This window comes from Danaus plexippus (genome assembly GCF_018135715.1).
Source record: "Danaus plexippus chromosome 29 unlocalized genomic scaffold, MEX_DaPlex mxdp_36, whole genome shotgun sequence".
In the NCBI taxonomy this organism is placed as follows: Eukaryota; Metazoa; Arthropoda; class Insecta; order Lepidoptera; family Nymphalidae; genus Danaus; species Danaus plexippus.
Genome location: NW_026869857.1, coordinates 415,258 through 432,254, shown reverse-complemented (window position 1 = coordinate 432,254; position 16,997 = coordinate 415,258). Strand labels below are relative to the sequence as shown.

Here is a 16,997-nt window from a genome sequence, read left to right as displayed (position 1 = left end):
ACCAATATTTTTCGTTTAAATTTTTTAAATATAGAGTGATATATTTATCACATTTTAAAAAACTACACATCTAGTAACATAGTAATAGCAAATCTACATTTTCACGTATATTTATACCTTTTTTGGTCATAGACACCATGAATTTTAAGTCATTTGATTTTCATTTAGTTTCGTCTTTTTAGTCTGTGTGTTGTTTTGGTTTTGTTACAAGAAGATATTCACAATGGTAATTTAACTGCAAATTTCTTAATCAATCGTAAATGATTTGTATAATATTAGATGATATTAAGTTTTATATGTGCATAAATAATCCTAACGGTTTTGTATTTTTCATGTTACGGGAGTACTTTTCGTTTTTTTCCTTGCATTGTTTAGGTTAACTTAGGGTTGTATATTTCTAATATTATCGGCGTCTAGTGATCGAAATACTCTCGCGTGATTATTTAGAAATAACTCTTGATACGGTATAACTCACTTATTTATCTCTTATTCTTTACGCACTTCCCAGTCTACGATGACTAACTACATACATAGAGGTTTGAATTACATTTTTTATGATATTTTAACATAATTTATATTGTTTTTTGTTTTTAAGAAGCTTTTCCATTATAAGCTACTTAAATAAAGTCATTCCGAACGCTTCCTTTTAGTATTTTTCGTGTTATTTTGATTTTTAAAAACAGATGATAATGGCTGTCGAGTAACTGGTAAAATATTTTCTCCGAAAACAATCACAATTTCGAGTCTCAAGATGTCATAATTTTATGTATACAAAATGGTATAGCTATGGTGTGTTATCGAATTCACGTTGAAGAAATTTTGAATCAATCGTGCAGTAAAAACTATCCCAAACTTCTTCCATGTCGTCGTAATAGATGTATGACAATTGTGTGTGATGTTTCCAGCAACCGCAGATCTTAGTTCTGAAGGAGGGGACGGATCAGTCCCAGGGCAAGCCCCAACTGGTCTCCAACATCAATGCCTGTCAGTTAGTTGTAGACGCGGTGAGTAAAATAAAGTTAATATTTTTCAATTTACTACGAGTTTAAAAAATAATTTATGACAACAGACGAGACGAGAGACTCACAATAACTATAAACGTGTACTAAATCCGTAAAATATTAGCTTTATTCAAGTGACGAGAGTCTTAGATCTCATTATTTCTCCCACTTTCCTCGTACAAGTTGAATAACTCTTGTTGGCTATTAGTTATACTTGCTTAGTGCCATTAAATAATAATATTATGTTAAGTATATTTTATGCAGATGATTGTATTTTGATAACGTTCCGACATTATTTCATTGCTCCAAACCATACATGCATTACGAATTTATCATAGTTTTATTAAATACAACTCTGTGACTTGGAGTGTATAAAATAATGTATAGGAAATTTATAATACACCAGGTCCGCACGACGTTGGGGCCGAGGGGCATGGACAAGCTCATTGTAGACCACGGCGGAAAAGCTGTAATATCTAACGATGGGGCCACTATTATGAAGGTAAGCACATTTAATGTATTTCTAAACTTAAAAACGATGGTGCAAGTCATGTATGTCTTTATTTTGGTGAATGTATAACTAAGGGAACCAGCGGAGGCATGGGAAGACTGTGACCACTTGGTTGCTCGGTGGTTGGTGATCACCAAAAATGACCACTAAATTAACAACTATAATGTCCTTTCGCCTTACACAGATGATGTTAAAAAAAGCTCTGAGACAGTAACTTGTTTATTAACATAGACACACTAGATAAAATTGTAACCTACTTTGTACTAATAATTTCAGTTCGATATCGCCATTACATAAAATATTAGATTAAAAAGACGGTAAAAAACATAAAGTAATCTCTCACAGTGGAATTAACATGTTTTTACATATAACCGACGGTTAACTTAAGATTAAAGTGACTCAGTTCATAAACAAATGTAATTTTATCTAGATACATCAAGTCAGCTCCACAATACTGGTATATTAATGTTATTTGATTGTTCCAGCTGTTAGATGTCGTCCATCCAGCTGCGAAGACCCTCGTCGACATAGCCAAGTCCCAGGATGCTGAGGTACGAGCACAGTCGAGTAGACAAAATTGTTACTCTCATTGAAACCTCTTATAAGTGGAAGGCTAAATTACAGTCGGGCGGCTTATGTTATATGGATGGATGAAAGGATGGGTGGATGGATGGATGAATGGATTTGGATGGATAAAAATTGTCTAATTTAATATAAGTAACTCCCACTAGATGATTATAAAACTCGGATCCAATTTCCCAATGTAATATTGAGGAAAAACAACTATATGAGCACATTTCACATATGAATTGACTGACAAGTATGAGGAACCCTTGTAACCAGTACGTCTTCAGGTCGGAGACGGAACCACATCCGTTGTGATCCTGGCCGGGGAGCTGTTGAAGAGACTGAAGCCATTTGTTGAAGAAGGTAAGATCCTAGTATGAATGAAAATTTATAAAATGTATGTGTACACTTTGCTCTATAAACCAAAATTGCTGAACATATATTGATTGTACGTTACAATAATGTAGTTCAGATATCAGGATGATACCGATTATGATTTAGTAAATAACTTCCTTAAGAAAAACACTCTAGTTGTGTAATGTCCCATCACAGACGATAGATGGCGCTGACTTTTGCCTTATCTGTTTTATCATAACATTATATACTCTATTCTCTAAACAGTTCCGAGTGAAGTCACGCGTTTAAACTAGTGCATCTATTTTATCTCTTTCATAAATGACAGTTCATTGATGGCATCTGTTTTCAGGAGTCCACCCTCGGATAATAGTCCGGGCTGTCCGCAGTGCTGCAAAGCTGGCTGTCGACAAAGTCAAGGAGTTGGCTGTCAAGATTGAGAGCAAATCACCAGAAGAACAGAGGTATTGACATGGCGAGAGGTCATTGGCATGCGGAAAACGCATACCCACATTTCTGTAGTCGGTCAACCATGTTTTTTAAGAAATCAATGATTATAACAACGGATCCAATTACCGAACTGTCTGTGGAGAAAATATATATGAGACGTAAAGAAGTGTATTAATATATTGTGTACATGAATTGTATGTTGCTAATGTATGGGTGTGTCCAGGGAACTCCTCCGCAAGTGTGCGGTCACAGCTATGTCCTCGAAGCTGATCCACCAGCAGAAAGATCACTTCTCCAAGATGGTTGTGGATGCTGTACTGTCCCTGGATGCTCCGCTCTTGCCGTTGGACATGATTGGTTAGTCTCGAACACATTATCTCTTAAAACAACTACATATATATGAATAAATATTTAAAAAAATCTTGCCAATGATTAAACCGAACGGATCCAATATCAGAAACACCATGTAGACCCTGATAGTAGACATGAGGCGGTCACAACGATACCTCCACATGGCATTCACTGAGAAACAGTCTGATGTGAATATCTTACAGGCATCAAGAAGGTGTCCGGGGGAGCGCTGGAAGACTCATTCCTGGTAGCCGGTGTGGCTTTCAAGAAGACCTTCTCATACGCCGGCTTCGAGATGCAGCCCAAGAGCTACACCAACTGCAAGATCGCTCTCCTGAACATTGAACTGGAGCTGAAGGCTGAGAGGGACAACGCCGAAGTCCGAGTAAATAACGTCGAGGAGTACCAGAAAGTGGTGGACGCCGAGTGGAGGATTCTGTACGACAAGCTCGGAGCCCTGCATGCCAGCGGGGCACAGGTTGTGCTCAGTAAACTGCCCATAGGTGACGTCGCCACCCAATATTTTGCTGACAGGTGAGTCTTACCCAAAAACTTCAAAGAGCCAGAACTTTTAAATGAAACTAATATATTTTCGGATATACTACGCGGATTTTATTATTTTTAAAACTACTTAGTCCCGACGTTTCGGACGAGACGAGATCTCGTCTGCCCGTGATCACGGTCGCTGAAAAGTAACCGAAACGTATATCCGCGTAGTATATCCGAAAATATATTAGTTTCATTTAAATGAATAATACTGGCGTAAGTCTTACATCTCATGATCCAGAACTTTACTCAACATATTTATTAAAACATCTCCATTAATACTTCCCCTTGTACGTGAGGAAAACCGATTAAAAAATTATTTATATCTGAGGTTCCCAAACTAACATAGTCTGTACCCACTTTGAGAATTATTTATCAGCGCCCCCATTTCTTCACCTACCATAAAACTATTATAATTTTTCTAAACTTAGTGATAGTACAAATCTTCCCAGGCCTCTACACAGGCCCCAATTAATTGTCTGGCTCTCTTAACACCCTTTAGGCCTGTGGCACACTAGAGGGCGCTATCGCCCACTTTGGGAAATCCTGCTTTATATTAATTTAATCTTGTACGTGCAGGGACATGTTTTGCGCTGGTCGCGTAACAGACGAGGACCTCCGTCGCACCCAGCGCGCCTGCGGGGGCGCAGTCCTCAGTTCCGTCAGGGAAATCCGCCCCGAGTCCCTGGGCTCCTGCGAGGCCTTCGTGGAACGCCAGGTGGGAGGCGAGCGGTACAACGTGTTCACTGGTAATTTTATCAACGATGCACTTGTAGCCTACTACTGATTTGCACGTCTAAACTCCACACAGATAGTTTACAGTACTCTGAATATGATGGACAATGATTTGGCACAGCTACTAACTGTGTACAGAGATAATACCCCCATAACTATAAGTTACCCCTCCTCACCCCATCCAGCGCTCTATCCTTCATGACATTACAGGTTACGGAGGGGACTGTGTTCCGGAGGGTAAACAACAAGACATACTCTAAAGTTGTCGTACTGAGCACTAGCCGTATACTTTAGTTCCTCATCAATATATTTAAAATCGCCTATTGATTTTAATTTCATTGTAAAAATATATTTTTTTGTCTCATCAATGTATAGCGGTAGTTTTGCTTTCGTCCGTCGAAAATGTTTTCCTTATAGAGTTATGCTAATTGTAGATTAAATTACAATTATATAGATATTTATATCAGTTTGAAAACAAATTAGACTTGAAAAATTTCTATATCAAGATGATGTAGGTTAGTCGAGCGTCCTAATGAATCATTACTGGCCACCAGGTTGCCCGGCTGCGAAGACCTGCACCATCATACTGAGAGGAGGAGCCGAGCAGTTCCTAGAGGAGACGGAGCGCTCCCTGCACGACGCCATCATGATAGTCAGGAGAACCATTAAGAATGATGCTGTGGTGGCCGGTGAGAGATTTGCAATATTGTATAGCAAAACTAACTATTATATGCCATTTATATATCGGAGTATAAAGTAGCCTATGCTACTCCTTACATCGGCTACCTGCCAATAAAAGTCCCGTCAAAATCGGTCCAGCCATTCCAGAGATCAGCCGGAACAAACAGAGATAAGATTACTTTAAACTAATTCTTTTTGAAAATTTAATGTACGACCTACCGATGTGAGCTTGTACAGGACATGGTGCTGGTAGAGCTGTGGGACGGTATTGAAGCAATTTACAAACGTTCCCGATCAATTCTCATCATTGTTTGGTTGAATTTTACACGCTTGAGAAACAAAATAATATCATTACTATGGAGAAACGTGTTTTTTGTAACCTCAGTTAATACTGAATGCCGTACAAATGTGGCCATAATTCTCAGGCGGGGGCGCCATAGACATGGAACTGTCGAAGCATCTCCGTGATCACTCCAAGAGCATCGCTGGCAAGGAGCAGCTGCTGCTGTCGGCCGTGGCCAGAGCCTTCGAGGCCATACCCAGGCAGCTCTGCGACAACGCCGGCTTCGACGCCACCAACCTGCTGAACAAGCTGCGACAGAAGCATCATCAGGGTCAGTGGGGACGGCACCTGGATTACTATACAAAGCTGATTATATACATCTGGGCTCGACTCTGCGCCTGTGACGTCACACATTCAGCGCACTAAACTATAAATTTTTATTAATTATTAAATATCTAACCGTAATTTGATACAAAAAAATATATGTTAGATCTCCGTTAGACAAATTTTACGTGTGGAGTCCTTCCTCGCGGAAGAATCTGTGAGGATTTGGAAATAAAATACTTCCCTATTAGATTATACGTGTATCAAATAAAAGTAAAAAAACAATGAGTGTTGTGAATGAATTAATATAGAACAGCGAGTTCCTGTTTCAGCTGACCTCGCCACGCTCACGCTGATCACTTGGCTGCTTAGCGAGAATACTATGCGCGTGCGCTTGGAATCTCAAACTCACTCTCTCTCTCTTCTATTTTCTACATATGTGCATCTTTCTCTCTCCCTCAGCGTAAACTTGTCTGAAGTCGCATAAGAGGTTTCACTTTGAAAATTCACTCATAAAATTAATAAATTTTTTAATGATATATGCCGTAAATAAATTTGCAGGTGAACCGTGGTATGGTGTGGACATCCAGAAGGAAGACATAGCTGACAACTTCGAAGCCTGCGTCTGGGAACCAGCTGTAGTGAAGATCAACGCTATAACAGCTGCCTGTGAAGCGGCGGCCCAGGTCTGTACTGCATGTGAGACAAGTAGGGAATATACGGACTATAAGTGTGTCTGTGACAAGGAACAGTGCGGAGGAAGTGACGCTTCGTAACGTGGACATGAAAATAGGGAGCGGTAGAAATCTGTGTATAAACATTGCTTACTATTCACTATTCACGCACCCGTTAGTCTCGCTCCGTCCCTTTCTATTCCCCCTCCAATGACCGTTAAACGTTTAACGCAACCTCGTTACAAGTATATAGAAGTTTAACTTCAATAGTACTCCATTAAAAAAATTTACCAACCAATGCATCGGGCTTTGCTTACTGTGACGACTTCTTGATGAGCTCACTTGAAAAGGCAATTCAGATTGTCCGGAGGATGTTTTATCTAAACAACTGCTTTTTACTTAAGTTGCAATTATCATCAGTTCTCCGAACAGAGAAATGGCATGTCAGGCTCGACCTTCGACCTCATGACTGACCTCTGGAGATAATCATCATAATGTCTTTCCCATCAGATCCTGTCCATCGATGAGACCATCAAGAATGCGAAGAGCGGTGAACCCCAAATGCCGGGGCGGGGTATGGGACGGCCGAGGATGGGTTGATCCGGACGTTAATTTGGATGTTAAGAGACAGCAGCCGCACTTGGCTGTCCCGGGATGCTTTAACACAGCCTCCGAGGATGGGGAGCTCACCTCGCTGGGATTATTATTTAATGTCACGCTTTCATATAGCTCATAAGTTAGCTATCAATAAATTAATAGTATTAACCAACAAATGACTTTGTTTTATTTTATATATATATATATATAGTGAAAGATTTTGTTGTTTCTAGGACTTGAGAACTGAATAAAATATTGTTCCAGGTACAGTCTCAGGCTCGATTCTTACTGTTCAGCGTCACTTCCAGTAACGTGTTACAAAACGTCTGAAGCCGGTGTTCATAGTTCACACACAAGCTGATGCTCAAATGTCGCCATCACTAACAACGACGGCTCAGTGTTGTGAGTCATTATAATCAGTTACAGAAATAATACTAAGGATGACAGTATGTTATAGTTAGTGCGCACAGAGGGCGCCACTTGTCACGATATAGTAAATTTAAAATGAAACCTCATTGGAAAAAAGGATAAAAAGAACAGAGCTGGCTTTAATCCTTACCATGAGTGACGAGTTACTATCGTTACACTACACACAGACGGTGTTAAGTATTTCATCTATGTATCTCGCGTGATAGCATCGACGTAGGTGTGATCTTGAAGTCTCCGTGCATTGAAAATGCTAAATTCCATGCTTATAAATAATTTTAATTTAGCTTTTGAGCTCGAATTTTATTTAGAATTTCCTTTTTTCTGAAATATATATTAGATCTAATTAAATATTTTTTAATTATTTATGTTATTATTATTATTATTATACAATTTTAGGCGTGATAAGAGATCAGAGAGATTTTTTTATACCTAGAAATTAATAAAAAGGGCCGTGTAAAAAATCGTACTATTATTATATGATGATAATAAACACTCATTATCTAATAATTTCAACTCATTTAGTGTTTTTTTTTAATAACCTTAATTACTGTTTTTTAGGTCCAACACAAAGAAACAACCAACTTAAATGCCTTAATTATTTTGTAAATTATTAATAAAATGATCACTTTAAGTAATTCTTTTAATTTAGTAATTCTTTAAGTAATTTTCACAAACAAAACTTAATTTTTTGAATTTATTTGACTTTATCATGAGTACATTGAAAATAGTTATTAATTTTTGAACGTGCAGTCGTTTTGATCATTAGCTGTCAAATGTCATACTTAGGTCGTCTCGTAGAAATAGTAAGGAGGCACCTGAAATAGATAACTTTGTTAATATTTTTCTCTATTAAAAATGTCGTTTCACAAAGATTTAAAGCAATTACTAAAACCTTACTACTGGGTTAACATTCTACTGAGTGTTTCATACGTTATTTCAAAGAGAACTTCTTTGATATGTAATTCGTTATTTCCTGGCTCAGACTGTGAATTGGACAGTCGGGAAACGGAAATATTATTCTTCTTAATGATAGTCGTGATGCTGAGAACTAGGAAGGCCGGAAGTGTTACTATGGTCAATTATTTATCATCGTCATTTGTGTACACTAAAATAGCGAATTTAATATTGTGGTTATACGCTGATGTAAGGTAAGGATTAGAATATTTCGCCATACATTAATTAAAATCCATCTAGTAAGTAAATTTTAATGAAAGTTAAGGATAGTAGTCTTGATTTAACATTACGAAATAAAATTTATAAATCTTTAATTTTAGATACGGCCTTCCTTTCGGAGCTCTACTTATTCTTTTCTCCCTTATCTTACCTGAACCGACATATGCGGGTCCTGAACTCATTACCTACTTTCGGGGAACTCAGGTGTTGGACGAAGAGCTCAAACGTAATAAGAACACTAGTTGGCTCATCTGCTTATATGCGGCTTGGCACCCAGCTTGTGTTAACTTTGCACCTGTCTTTGCCGAACTATCCGCTACCTACAGTCTGGATAATCTGAAGTTTGGGAAATTGGATATCGGAAGGTATATTCACTTATTTCAATATTAACATGTGTTATGTTCTTTTAAAAAATTCTAAGCTAAAATTAAAAGATTTTTACAGAATATCCTTACAAATTTATATATATTCAATCATGAGACAATTAAAATAATAGTTCTCATATAGTTATGTTTTATTATTTCATCATCAGATATCCAGAAGCGGCCGCCAAGTACAGGATCCAAGACGGACCGACCAGTCGCCAGCTCCCAACTGTGATATTAATCAGAGAAGGGAATGAACAAGTAAGAAGACCACAAGCTGATTCTACGGGGAAATTACAAAAGTAAGTCACATAACATAAATATTGAGATGAAACCTCTCATCATTCCATGGATTCACCATGCGGGTGCCGGGTCCATCGTTGCAGGGAGTGGAGCTTCAACAGTGCCTGGGACTTGACCAGGTGTAGGTTTAAAGCGCCCCTATTTAACGCTCGTTAAATGCTTACCTCCACCGTCCAAGCTCCTCTCTCTACCGAACCAAATTTGAAAAGCACCTACTAGGGCTGCCTTCGAAGTACACTCCAACAACGAATTGATGTTAGTTCCGGACAGGCCCATGTCTCTGAATAGGTTGTAGAGAGATTTAGCCGTTATACCTCTCGCTCTACTTCTACCGCGTACAAATCCACGACGAACCTATTGTTAGTGAGTTCGTTAGTGAGCTCGTAATATTTGTTGACCTTGATGACATGGTCTTTGGGGATGTTGGTTTAAAGTGAGCTTTATAACACAATTCGCTTTTAAATTCGCGAATACAGAAATCTGTCTGATCTGGAGGCCGATGTCCAAATATAGAAAAATAACATAAATAAGTCGGGAATTCTGTGAATAAAAGATAATAACTAACTAATGTTTGTATTAACAATTTCAAGGTTTCTCTTCTCGAAAGACAATATGAAGGCCGCTTTTGACCTGGACGACGTGCATCAGGAGTGCAAACAGAGGTTGGCGGCTCTGAAGGCTAACAGGAAGACGGAGAAGGTCGAGTAGACCCATCAAGAAGAACGTACATATAAGTAGACTAATACAAAATAGAAGATTTCGTTCACCGATAGATCATTGATATGTGACTAACCAGGTTATTTTTTTAATGATAATTCCAAGTACTTTTCCAGCGAAAAAGATCTTATATTTGCAACTTGTCGGAGGACTCCTTGTTCCAGTGCTAAATAATCTATTAATAAATGCACAAAGATATATCACCATGACTTAATACAATGGATTGTCGCATACAATCAATTTTATCAAAATCTGTTCAGCCTTTCCACTATTAGGACTAGTTTAGTGTGTTACTAACATTTACTTGATCAGCTTTAGGTCACATTAAGACCTAAAATGTTAATAAAATGAAAGATCTGTTTATAATTTTATTAATTATGTTCTTAAAGTATTCTGTCTGTCCGTGTGTCCGTCTGTCTGTATTACAATGTGTTAAGATTAATTTATTTCAGGTTTTTTATTTAAATAAATTATTAAAAATTGCCTATCTGTTTTATTATGGATCATCTCGATCATGGTTACGGAATTTGTAACCGAAAGCAAACAGAATCATTGATATAAAAAAAATCATACAGACATACATATTTATATTTACTTATTTTATAAAGCAAAAATTTAAATAATTTTAAAAATATAAAGAGTGACATTCCACGTGGAAGTGACAGATGTGGTTAAGTGTTAAAAGTCAATTGATCATCGATAAATTATTTCAAGCCATTATGATCATACATTTAGTTCCAAAAATATGTCGCTTGAAACTAAAAACTATGACAATAATATGCAAGAAAATTATAAATAAGGTTCGGCTCACAATGTTCCGGAGAGCTTTGTAATCTCAAGACCCATGGGTGACTAGAATTGATAGCAATGTAACCGATGTCCTCGCTGTGAAGGTTAACAGCATCGACTACAGGAAGAACATCTCCACGATCATGTCCAGGAGGCTGAGGAACTTCACCAGCCTTGGACGGTCATCATCGCCACGTTTTGTACTCAGCTTCTCCTTGCTGGGAGGTTTGGTGGGGACTTCTGAAAACAATCAATTGTCGTAACAGCCGGTTTCTAGTGAAGATTTTTCTGATCCAAGTTTTGATGTAATCTTAATAGCCTTTATTAGTGCACCTGGGATATTAAACCTGCTTGTACATGTATATAGATATATATTTTACATTCTATTCTGTATGAATTTTCATACAAGAGTCAACATTGCTTGTGTATATATATATATCACTGTACTTACATAGCATAAAACAAAGTTGCTTCCTCGGTCCCTAGATATCAATGTATACTTGAATATTTAAAACTACGCAACGGATTTTGATGCTGTTTTCTTAATAGATAGTCATTGAAGAGGAAGATTTATATGAACATAAAATATCCATAAAAAAGTGGAGAAACACAAGTATTTTTGAGTTTTCTGATGTGATGTCGTAATAGCATGTTTTTCAAATGCAGGCTGAACATTACTTGACTGTAGTACTGTACAATACTTATTATCACTGCACCCGTGCGAAGCCGGGGCGGGGTCGCTAGTATATATTGGTCTGGCTTACAGTAGCCATATGGGGACGGTACAAAACCTTCAGCAAATGATGAAAACGCATATATAGATTACAATGCCTAAAGTACGTGTATATGACATACAAACACTTTATAATAAACACAGTCACTTACAACCCAATACCCAATCCCACATTCACCCACCGGTTTTTTCAGTGTTGATCTTAGCATGTTCTACAACGGACTCGTCCCTGACCAGAACCGATGTATCAAGGAAGACCTGAATGCTGTATTCCGAGACCTTATTTGACCAGTCACCAAACACACCGATTCCTACAGTGACATCGTATTAAATAACCGTCCTGTCTAAGAATTTTAATAAATACAAAATTCATAAAAATCTATTTAAAATTAATTCAATATTCACCTATGGGTCTTGGAAATTCTGCGGGTATACTGACAGTGTCGGCTCCGCAGGTTGCTGAGCTGAAGTTATTTTTATCAACCTCGTAACTTGGTCTTAAACAAGAAAAAGAAATATTGCATTAATAAATTAAATTTATAAATAGTTAAAATGCTTTTATAATATAGAAATATATAAAAAATGTGAATATAATCTCAATAGAGACAAAACTTCTCATTCCATGGATTCACCGTGCGGGTGCCGGGTCCATCGTTGCAGGGAGAGGAGCTTCAACAGCGCTTGGGACTTGCGACCCAGGTGTAGGATTAAGGGGCTTCTATCTAACGCATTAAACGCTTGCCTCCACCGTCCAAGCTCCTCTCTCTACCTAACCAAATTTGAAATTAACTTACTACGGCTGCTGCCGCACGTTCCGTACGTTCCAAGAATGCACTGACATTATTTCTTGATTCCAAATAAATTTGTGAATGTTAGATATTTCTTTTTGACTAACTGATGCATAATTTTGTTTAAACCGATAAGTGTTTTAATAAATATTTCAAATACAATGCTTTTAATGCAGCAAGCTGAAAGTCGGCTACGATTAAACTCAATAAACGTTTAAGGCATATCAAATATTTGACTTTTATGAGCGGTTGCTATTGATGCTATCACATCTTCATTTTAACTTACCTGAGTGAATCTGACACATAAAGGTCTGCATCACCGGAAAGAGACGTCAGTTCTACTAAAAGGGGTCCAGAATGCCCCAATTGCCAATACGAAAAGTTGCCTGCACCCACAACTCCAACTACCGTGTCTAACAGCAATTTATCCGCTTCCACTTGAACATATGTCGTCAATAAGGACGAAAGGGTGGAAACGCTTATTATACCTAACAAAATAAGTATAAATTCCCTTCGCATTTCTTCAAAATTGGTTTTATATGCAGGCTTAAAAATATATTTCGCATTTGTCAGACGTTGTTATGACTTTGACATATTTATAACGTCTAAAAACCTTATCTAATGTAAGATAATCTAAAACTATAAGTATATACAACCAATACTTGAAATCATAAAATGATTCAGTCTTACTTTCAACTTATTATAAGTGTTACTTATTTTTAAAACAGACATTTAGCAAATACAGCTTATTTAAATTAATATTTTAATTATTAACATTTATTTTCTAATTTTCCAATTTAAATTTCTTGTGGATTTTTTAGTATAATTATTGTATCTTCTTTACTTTGAACTTTTGTTTAAATTGCATAAATATATAATAATTCTGATTTGCGTAATAAAAAGTAGTGTCAATGAATAGAAAAAATAATCGTATCTAAAGATACTTGTTTGTTTACGTATGTATCTAGTAAAGTTCTATGTACGGCGAAAGGTTTTTTAAAAATAGATTTTATTTAAATATAATGGTTATTTATTAGGTAACCAATTACTTAGACTGTCACTTAGTACTTACAGACTGAGCTTAATACTAATACAATATTAGAATGTTAATATTAATGCAACCCGAGAGGGTCTTCTTAGTACAAGAATACTTGTTTATTCTGATTACTTATTAGAAAGACGGCCAACGGGAACGGTTCTAGGTGCCGAGTCAGCGGTATGCGATGATGACTCCCTCGTTTGAATCAACTTCAAACGTCAAATCAACTATCTTTAAAACAGTAAGCATCACTCGTAGGTACATATCGCGTCAATGAGTGACTTCACAAAAACAAGTGCGAGTCGGAGTCGCCCATGAAGGGTCCCGTAGCAGCAAGTAGATGACATAATATAACAACTATTGTAACGCGTTGTAGCTTTGATCGATGTTTTATAAAAAATATTACTTGGTTTTACAAAGTGTTTGTATGAACGACAAAGTTGTATATGTATTATTTCTTAAAAACTAATAATGACAACTCGTTCAAACCAATTTTCGTTGGAAGTTTCCATTGAAATCTACAGCATATATTTTTTTTAGTTTTCCCACTCTCTTATTTTTAAAGTTAGTGAGGAGGGACACTCATTTCTCCACTTTGGACACGTCTATCTTTCAAACAATTGATTTTGACGAAAAATGGTTTTAGCAACCTTAATGTCTTTTTTAAAGCCCTATCCGTACACACCCATCAGGTAAAGGTTAGCCGAAAGAAAAGTTTTTTTTTCAGTTCCATGTATGGTGTGCCCCCCTTTAATTTTCAAATTTATTAATTTTTTCTTCAAAATTCGAATAACGGTTACAAGAATACATCAACCTACAAAGTTTCAACTATGTAGGCTCAACAGTTTCGGAAATAAATGGCTGCGACAGACGGACAGACAAACTGACGAATCTATAAGGGTTCCGTTTTTTTGCCATTTGGCTACGGAACCCTAAATACAATATAACTCGAGATGTTTATTTTAACTTCGCTTATCAATATTGCAGGAAATGATAAACGCTTATTTTATTTATCATCCGCTCGAACAAATGTTTCGTTTGCAAAAATATCTATTGACGTAATTAAATAGATTTTATATCAAAAGATCAGATAGAAAAACCAATGAACGATAATATTAGTTACAACATACATAAAGTTTAGACAGTATTGAGAAGTAACATAAATCTAAACATTCATGGAACTTTCTAGTATCCCCGATTATTAAATAAACAGGTGCGAGACATAACACATTAGTTTATCATGATTAAAAAAAAAAATATTACGAACTACATACAACCTCTTTGTATTAAGTATGAACTCAAAAAAAAAACTATTTGGGTCAAACGTTAGCTTGCATCTTGACCTATAAAAAAAAATCTTTTCTGGATCCCTCATAAAAAGAAATTAGATTTTTAATAAAATGAAAAGTTATTAAAGATTGAAACGATTTTTTTTTCTGTATTGTACACAATTAATTCAATATTATCTGTTATTAGCTTAAGGGTCTAACTAGTTAAATCATCGCAGAATGTCTAAAATTGTACTAAAAATCTAAAATTTGTACATAATAAGGAATATTCCTTTAAACCTTACTTTTCAAAAAATTAAAAAAAAAACCATTTTTATCGAAAAAACTCATACATCCCGGACGTTGAATTCAGCTGTGCAACCTGTTTCTACGGACAGCTGATGTTTTGTTTTCTATCTCGCTTGCACTCCCTACATGTGCTTATACATGAAAGGGATGGACGAGGGATACAATGATGTTTTGTCTCGCTCTCTCTATTATACGAATAACGAACGATCGATAGAGATGAATGGTGCGTGGGATCCTTTTTAAAACTTTTCTAACTCGGCAAAGACAATTAAGGTACAGACAATGTACATTTAAATCAGAAAATAGTCCTATTTGATTTAAGGTAAACATTCAAATTAACTTTTCTTCCCTTGTGCTCATTTTAAGATATAAACTTAATAATTTCGAAATTACACAAAATTTGCCATATTAGATAACATTTAAAATATAGTATTAAAGACTTTAAAAAATATATACTAGAATAAAAATCTGTAATAACCTTTAACTAAGATTTTACACTACATACTCTTAAATAGAAAATAAAATATAATTTTTCATAGATTACATTTAAAGTTAAAAGGAAAGAAATAAATACTTTTTTCTGGAATAATTAAGTCTATTACAATGTGAACTTAATGATCGCTAACAATAAGTATAATCCTATTATATTATAACAGTCTCGTTTTTACAATAACAATTGTAAACACTACAATTTTAATACTTTTACATAAAAACATGTCTCAAACTGTAAGCCTGTAATAAAATTTTATAATAATGCATAAATTAAAGTATTTCATGAGAAGCCACGCTATTTGTATAACTTATAAACGGTTTAAAAATGGGATTTCTTTAAAGAGAGCTTAATTTTTTTTTAAGAATAATTATGGAAAAAATATATATCAAATTTCTGTTATAATTTAGTAACAAATAGCTTTTTTTAAATTACTATACGTCAATTAAACGATTACCATAGTTTGTCCTAAGTCCCAATTTAAAATCCTTATTAGCGATCAAATGATGAGCGGACATAATTAATTAATAAGATTAAATTTATATATTTTTTTAAATTTAAAAAGAAATGAATGTTAACATAATTATAATTAGAACAGCATTACCAAATTAGAAGTCTTGTTTACGATAATAGTAAGCGAAACACAATGTCCTTATACAATTCAACAACTTAATATCTGTGAAATATTATTTTAATACGCAATTACAGATAACGATACGCCATACATAATTATATTATAATAAAATAAAATCATTCTTTATCAAGTTATTACAAAAGCAAAACAGAAACCTTATCGTATTTCTGGCTTTAGACCGAAATATCAAAACATCGGCCATTTGCTATAATGCGGACAAATTGAGGAGTATTTGTGATGTATTGGATGTCTTTGTGTTCGTTGACCACTGAATATGGTCGGGTTATACGCCAACCTTCTTGTTTTTGTCGTTTTTTTCACGCAACCAGCTACGCGGCAATAGGCGCACGTAGCTAAGGCTGGACATGAAGACGCGACGCTGCAATAAGTAATGAAGTTTATTTAATATTTTCGTATAAATAATGATGAGCTTGTGATTGTTATCAGGGGAAAAATATTTAAAATAAGTTATCAAAGAAAAGGACGATAAAAAAATGAAATTGCAATATTTTTTTTGTGAAATAGATTTCCACCTGGTCGTATAATAGTTTTAAAAATAAGTTTTAATTTCAGGATTACATGTTTATTAAACACAGACAAAAACTGTATTTCTTTTAAAATACAAATAATATTCTGACGTACTTTTTTGATTGATTAAATATTCAAAGTATATGTGGCAATAATAAAACTCAAAGGCTTATTACGGTTATTTATATGGATGTAACATTAAAATTATTATTATATGTTCGTTACATGAAGATAAAGTCGTCATTAGGTAATTACAAGTCTTTTTATAGGTCACGCAAGTCGAACCATCAATGGTCAGCTTTATATCCCCACCCCGAACCCGAGTCGCGCATCCGCCATTACGGTATATAAGCCGTGA

The 16,997-nt window shown here is 35.6% G+C and overlaps 3 protein-coding genes across 7 annotated transcripts; 2 read left to right on the top strand and 1 right to left on the bottom strand.

Annotated features, from left to right (window-relative positions):
* The first annotated feature begins 132 nt into the window (after window positions 1–132).
* Window positions 133–7,250, top strand: LOC116776864 (T-complex protein 1 subunit eta). Of its 2 annotated transcripts, XM_032670140.2 has the most exons (14): window positions 133–226; window positions 906–1,004; window positions 1,408–1,503; window positions 1,998–2,063; window positions 2,367–2,442; window positions 2,786–2,897; window positions 3,107–3,240; window positions 3,438–3,768; window positions 4,360–4,529; window positions 4,726–4,752; window positions 5,070–5,204; window positions 5,622–5,810; window positions 6,365–6,489; window positions 6,988–7,250. In XM_032670140.2, exons 1-14 carry the CDS (start codon window positions 224–226, stop codon window positions 7,075–7,077), a joined length of 1,653 nt encoding a protein of 550 aa, XP_032526031.1. In that variant the 5' UTR covers window positions 133–223; the 3' UTR covers window positions 7,078–7,250. The 2 variants fall into 2 exon arrangements, with proteins under 2 accessions (XP_032526031.1, XP_032526033.1); XM_032670142.2 differs by lacking the exon at window positions 4,726–4,752 and having other exon boundaries at window positions 167–226.
* Window positions 7,251–8,290: 1,040 nt separating this feature from the next.
* LOC116776894 (thioredoxin-related transmembrane protein 2 homolog) lies at window positions 8,291–10,544 on the top strand. Its single transcript, XM_032670184.2, has 4 exons — window positions 8,291–8,651; window positions 8,778–9,041; window positions 9,209–9,343; window positions 9,935–10,544. The coding sequence occupies exons 1-4, from the start codon at window positions 8,359–8,361 to the stop codon at window positions 10,050–10,052; spliced, it is 810 nt and encodes a 269-aa protein (XP_032526075.1). The 5' UTR covers window positions 8,291–8,358; the 3' UTR covers window positions 10,053–10,544.
* LOC116776896 (UPF0669 protein C6orf120 homolog) lies at window positions 10,157–12,961 on the bottom strand. Of its 4 annotated transcripts, none has more exons than XM_061529013.1 (4): window positions 12,658–12,961; window positions 11,989–12,080; window positions 11,736–11,894; window positions 10,157–11,087 (listed from the first exon to the last, which is right to left on the bottom strand). In XM_061529013.1, the coding sequence occupies exons 1-3, from the start codon at window positions 12,888–12,890 to the stop codon at window positions 11,758–11,760; spliced, it is 462 nt and encodes a 153-aa protein (XP_061384997.1). In that variant the 5' UTR covers window positions 12,891–12,961; the 3' UTR covers window positions 10,157–11,087; window positions 11,736–11,757. The 4 variants fall into 4 exon arrangements, with proteins under 4 accessions (XP_061384997.1, XP_032526078.2, XP_032526077.2 ...); XM_032670187.2 differs by having other exon boundaries at window positions 10,157–11,090; window positions 12,658–12,960; XM_032670186.2 differs by having other exon boundaries at window positions 11,766–11,894; window positions 12,658–12,960.
* Between the last annotated feature and the right edge of the window lie 4,036 nt (window positions 12,962–16,997).

Excerpts from the sequence above, each read along its gene's own strand:
- LOC116776864 (XM_032670140.2), top strand. Across the intron at positions 2,443-2,785 it reads GAAGCCATTTGTTGAAGAAG|GAGTCCACCCTCGGATAATA; the intron begins GTAAGATCCTAG and ends ATCTGTTTTCAG. Across the intron at positions 4,753-5,069 it reads AGGGGACTGTGTTCCGGAGG|GTTGCCCGGCTGCGAAGACC; the intron begins GTAAACAACAAG and ends ACTGGCCACCAG.
- LOC116776894 (XM_032670184.2), top strand. The coding sequence starts at position 8,359 with ATGTCGTTTCACAAAGATTTAAAGCAATTACTAAAACCTTACTACTGG. Across the intron at positions 8,652-8,777 it reads TGGTTATACGCTGATGTAAG|ATACGGCCTTCCTTTCGGAG; the intron begins GTAAGGATTAGA and ends CTTTAATTTTAG. Across the intron at positions 9,344-9,934 it reads TCTACGGGGAAATTACAAAA|GTTTCTCTTCTCGAAAGACA; the intron begins GTAAGTCACATA and ends AACAATTTCAAG.
- LOC116776896 (XM_032670185.2), bottom strand. The coding sequence starts at position 12,890 with ATGCGAAGGGAATTTATACTTATTTTGTTAGGTATAATAAGCGTTTCC. Across the intron at positions 12,081-12,657 it reads TATGTGTCAGATTCACTCAG|ACCAAGTTACGAGGTTGATA; the intron begins GTAAGTTAAAAT and ends TTCTTGTTTAAG. Across the intron at positions 11,091-11,765 it reads GATCAACACTGAAAAAACCG|AAGTCCCCACCAAACCTCCC; the intron begins GTGGGTGAATGT and ends GATTGTTTTCAG.